Raw genomic sequence first — 5,345 nt, forward strand, 5'->3', positions numbered from 1 at the left:
CAACTGTTCCTAGCTCGTACTTGGCAAATTAGGATGGACCGAAATTATTTCCGGGCTAAACTGCCAACACTTTTGGCACATCCAAACTTAAACAAACTGGTCTGCTGCCTTTGTATTGTAAGACCCACACAATTAAAAGAGAAAAAAAACAATATAGCCTTACTGCCTGAAGAAACACTAAGTGACCCCGGGCAGATTACGGATAATCTGGGGGTTAAGTAGATGTTTCCCACGAGGAGGTAGGTCCCAGCAGAGCCCAGTTGGACCCGCAAGACTCACCTTGAAGAGAGACGTCTGCGCAAGGACCAACTGGTTCCGCAGGACCCACCATGCTCAGAGATGAAGACCTTACGCGCAGTACGCCAGCTGTTCTCGCAGGGAAAGCCTCCCAATGGTGAAGTACCCCGCCTGTTCCCGCAGCTGCGGATACAAGCCATCAGGGAAGGCTACCCGCACTAATAGCAAGGCTACACGCACAAGGCACTAACTCTCAATAATTCAGTGTCACCTGAAGGAATGAGCAAGGCGGGAATACTCCCGCCCAAATGAGCCAGTCCGTATGCTTCTGGAAGATCTTTTGTACTATACCTGCCAAGGTATGGACAAAATAGACAAGATCTGACCAAAGCAGCCCATGAACCAATCATAGGGTGACAGCTCACCGACAACAGTACGAGGAGGAGCACGCTCTAGTACTGTTTGTCACTATTAGCCGCTGCCTACTCACCAACCCTTGTCGTGGCACGCACATAGCCTGCAGTTGGTGGAAAGGGAACAGTACACAGCCGGCGGAAAAGGAATAGTACATAGCCGGCGGAAAGGGAACAGTACACAGCCGGCCTTGTCACTATCAGCCGCTGCCTACCCACCAACCAGCATGGCACGTGCGTAGCCCATAGTTGGTAGAACAGGAATATTATACAGCTGGCTGTACCTGCTTGGAAACCTACCTTCGGCTATAAATACTCCAACACCTTGGAACGGTATCATTATCTTGTATCTTATCTTCACTAGCTATTTCTCTCAATATACATTTATATTCAGAGCAATCTAGTCTGATTCTCACGCCGGAGGGTGGTCACAAGGAGGAACCCCCCCTTCTCAGTGACGAGCTTACGGTGTTTGTTTTGCAGGTCAACTGAAGAACAATCGTCTTTGTCAGACATAATCCTCGTGGGAAACATCTACTTAACCTCCAGATTATCCGTAATCTGCCCGGGGTCACTTAGTGTTTCTTCACTGCCTTTTGTTTCCACGAGACCAAAAACTTGACAGGTCCAATTTTCTTTTAATATCAAGGCCCACAAATTTTAGTCAAAGGCACATGGACTATTGGTTACCCTCTCGGGAAAAAACAATCATCCACTAATTATTCACTTTTTTCAACAACCAATCACTGTTGTTTCTAGCGGGCTGTACACCGTGGTGATGCCAAAGTTAATTGCTTTTACACAGAACCAAAACAAACCTGATCGACAGGTGATGACGGCGAACGGCAACAACAAAACTAGGATGGCGGTGTCCGGCGGATCCCTAACCTGATCTGATGCGGCGGGGATGGGACGGTTCTTCGGGTTCTCCGTGTGATCCGAACCTGGCTTTGATACCACTTGTTAGGATTAAACGCAAACACGAACTGAACACGACACGAAAGCAATAACGAACAAGAGGATTTAACGTGGTTCGGTCTAAACTGACCTACGTCCACGGGTGGCAACTAAGTATTTCTTTTATTGAGTGACGACGTGTACACGACATCAAATATATAGAGATACACCTAGGGTTTGTATCTTATGAACAAGAAATCCAAACCGGGCCGGGCCTGCCCTTTGGACTTCAAATAATAAACCGGGCCTACACCGAAAAGGCCTACGAAACCCAACAATTATATTAATCGTAATTACATATAATTATTTGTATCCCAAATTACTAAGAAAAATCCTTTTCATTATATTTTTCCAACAAACAAAAACACTTTATTTATTATGTATCATATGCAGTGTTGCAAAAATCTCGACTAGGTGTCAAATTATTCTCTTCACTGATTAATTTTGGGCTAATCGGTCAATGGACAAATTCGTCCAAAATCGACGATTTCCGAGGAAATTCAGACCAAAATTAGCATTTTCCGACGAGATTCCGACTAAAATTAGCGGTTTTTGGCGAGATTCCATAAAAAACCAGCGGTTTCTTGCGACATTCAAGCCCATTTCCGGCCAAAATGTGTTTATGTGTGTATAAAACTGAAAATTACATATTAAAATGTGTGTATGTATATATTCTGTAGAAATTATACATTAAAGTTTGATCCGATTAATCGCTAGTCCTCACCCACCGCCAGACTAGCGACTAACGATTTTTACAACACTGATCATATGTTCATGAATATGGATGAGCATATGGAACCGGGTACTGATACCGAAACGAGCATATCAGTACCAGTATCAAGTTTTTGTGATGATGGAGTTCTGGATTTTCGAGATCGGTGCCTATATTTACATAATTTTTGCATACGATACCAAGCACTTTCGATACCACCCTCCTAGTTCCTAGAGCTGTCAAGTTGCCATCGGCCTCGGGCCCATCCTTCCTAGAGAAGAAATATCTAAAGTTATGATCATGGTGGGCTGATCATAAGTGGGCCAACAACTTTCTTTTTCTTTTTTCCTAAACAAGTTGTGTTTACATGTTTTAATTCGAGTTCGATGTAATTTTATTATAAACCCCTATGTATGCATCAACATTTCACTAATTATCGATGTATATTTTTAAGGAGATTAAAGTTAAAATTTAGGGCTATGCAACAATGTAATGAGGGCCTAATCATGTGTGTTTAATCCGTCGATTATTCATTGTATAGGAGCTTAATTTGTGCTAAATTACTTATTCCATGCACTGTAACAAAAATCTTGACTAGGCATTGATTAATCCTCGATTAATCGCTATTCTTCACTTCACTGATTAATTTTGGGTTAATTGATCAATGGTCAAATCGTCCAAAATTAGCGGTTTCTGGCAAGTTCCGGCCAAAATCAGCGGTTTCCAGTGAGATTCTAGCCAATTTACGACCAAAATGTGTTTCTGTATGTATAAAACTGAAAATTACATATAAAAATGTGTGTGTATATATACCATAAAACTTAAAATTATAAAATTATTAAAGTCCGATTTGATTAGTCTATATTAATCGATAGTCCCCACCCCCGTCACCCGACTAACGACTAGGGATTTTACAACACCGATTCCATGCTTTTGGTTCAAATACTCCACAACCTAATTATTATCAATCCATACATTTAACAAATAATCAAAATTATAATCATGTAAGTGTGATGATCAATAGAAATAGTGAATTACTAAAGCCTTTTATCCATCTTTTAAACCCATACATACCATAGGTTACTTTTAAAATATGAAATTTATTGACCTTATATTATTCATAGTTGCCACGTTGGATCATATCCTATTAATCCGATGAAGATAAGACATTGCCACCCAACCAAAAAGACCAACCACTAGCCAGGCAACCCAAACCCCATAATATTCACCCACATCCCCTTCTCATGCACACAAACATTTAGAAAAAAATGGGGACAAATTATTTGTTAAAATCTCCAAAGAAAGAAGAACAACTTGTCCCCGATTCAGTAATCCACGAGTTCTTTGAAACCGACAACGACAATCCTTCGGATTTCAAGGGCAATTTGGGTATCAAAGAGGAAGGAGTTCAAGGAGAAGGTGTTATGAGATGCACATATGAAGAGTTGATGAGTTGGGATCATTTGATAGAATGGGATGAATTCTCGATGAACGAATATCAAACTTCGGGGGTTTGTGATCAAGACAAGCCCGAGCATGAAGAGGGTATTTTAGTCGATTTTATTGGAAACATAAAAGGAGAAGTTTGCTCTCTTTGGGAAGGAGACGAAGAAGATGAAGAGAAGAAAAGGTGTTTGAACTTGAGCTTAAATTACCAAGAGGTTATCGATGCATGGTCCGACCGTGGTTCTTGTCGTGCCAATGATTTCACTCATTCGACTTCCGACAACGGATATGTTAGTATTTTGTTTTGTGATTAACTTTCCAAATTGGTCCAATTCACATAATGTCATAGTAATATAACTTTTAAAGATTTATGATGGTTTTGAATGTTTTAGATGGGAGAAGTGCCTGTGATGGATGAAGCCAAAACCAAAAGGGAAGCAAGTGTTCTCAAATACAAAAAGAAACGTCAAAACCGGCTCTTCTCTAGAAAGATAAGATATCAAGTTCGAAAACTCAATGCGGACAAAAGACCTAGACTCAAGGTAACAATTTGACGTGTTAGTTTTAATAATCCAGATTATGACATGTTAGTTTGTAATAATTCATACTGACAATCTAATTTATGACACTTCTAACTTTCAGTTTCTCTGTTAATAACAATCTCAATTCAATCCAATGTAGAGATAAACACGTCTACCCTAATGAACAATCACTGATTTTTATCATAATTAGAAACACTTTAAATTGTCAGTATGAATTATTATTAGGTCAATATATCATAGTTTTGATAATAAATATTCAAGTTGCAAAAATTCAATAATATGTCTTACAAATGATGTTAAGTAATTTTTTAAGTATTTTTAAATATATAAAACATAGTTTAAATGTTATTCAATAATTATTTGATAGTTTCATAGCATGACCATAGATATTTCTTTGTAGGGAAGATTTGTGAAAAGGGAATAATCATGAGAAGATACTAAAAGGTGATGGGCAAAATATCTACACAAAAATATCTTCACAAATTGGTTGGTATTTTTCACATGGACATGCTTAGTGAATGTCACTCTCTTTTGCTTGTATATACACAAACATAAAAAACAAATCTTTCTTTATTTGACTAGAATTTTCTTTAACTGTCAATGTTGGTCTATATAGTTTAGGGGTAACAATGTGACTAAGATTTGTAATTTGTATTCATAATCTTATATTATTGTAACCTCGTCAGCAGACTTAAATCTAGTCTCATACCCAAATATCCGTCTTGTTACATGTCTTGAATGTTTAGTTCAAGGGTTCATACAATACAGTGATGTCACTTTTAGAATATATGTGATGAATCGGGCTCTCCCTTCATATGTATGTATCACATATGCACGAGTTTTGAATACAAGACAACACTAAAAAAGGTTAGTTTGGAACATTTTACTCTTTTAACCAACAACTGGGTCTACCCTATGTAAAATACTCTTGAATGTGTATAACAAACACGTGCAAACGACTCTTTCGTTATTATACAATAGAACCTTGAAAGAATGCATGTTTCGTTATTATACAATGGAACCTTGAAAGAATGCATG

At 38.5% G+C, this 5,345-nt stretch overlaps 1 protein-coding gene across 1 annotated transcript; it reads left to right on the forward strand.

Annotated features, from left to right (window-relative positions):
- The first annotated feature begins 3,396 nt into the window (after nt 1-3,396).
- LOC143598686 (zinc finger protein CONSTANS-LIKE 8-like) lies at nt 3,397-4,895 on the forward strand. The gene is made up of 3 exons (XM_077076838.1): nt 3,397-4,055; nt 4,158-4,307; nt 4,708-4,895. Exons 1-3 carry the CDS (start codon nt 3,588-3,590, stop codon nt 4,729-4,731), a joined length of 642 nt encoding a protein of 213 aa, XP_076932953.1. The 5' UTR covers nt 3,397-3,587; the 3' UTR covers nt 4,732-4,895.
- The last annotated feature ends 450 nt before the right edge of the window (nt 4,896-5,345 follow it).

Source organism: Bidens hawaiensis, unplaced genomic scaffold (genome assembly GCF_021521415.1).
Source record: "Bidens hawaiensis isolate Kalapana, Puna unplaced genomic scaffold, B.hawaiensis_p1.1 tig00050714_1, whole genome shotgun sequence".
Lineage (NCBI taxonomy): Eukaryota > Viridiplantae > Streptophyta > Magnoliopsida > Asterales > Asteraceae > Bidens > Bidens hawaiensis.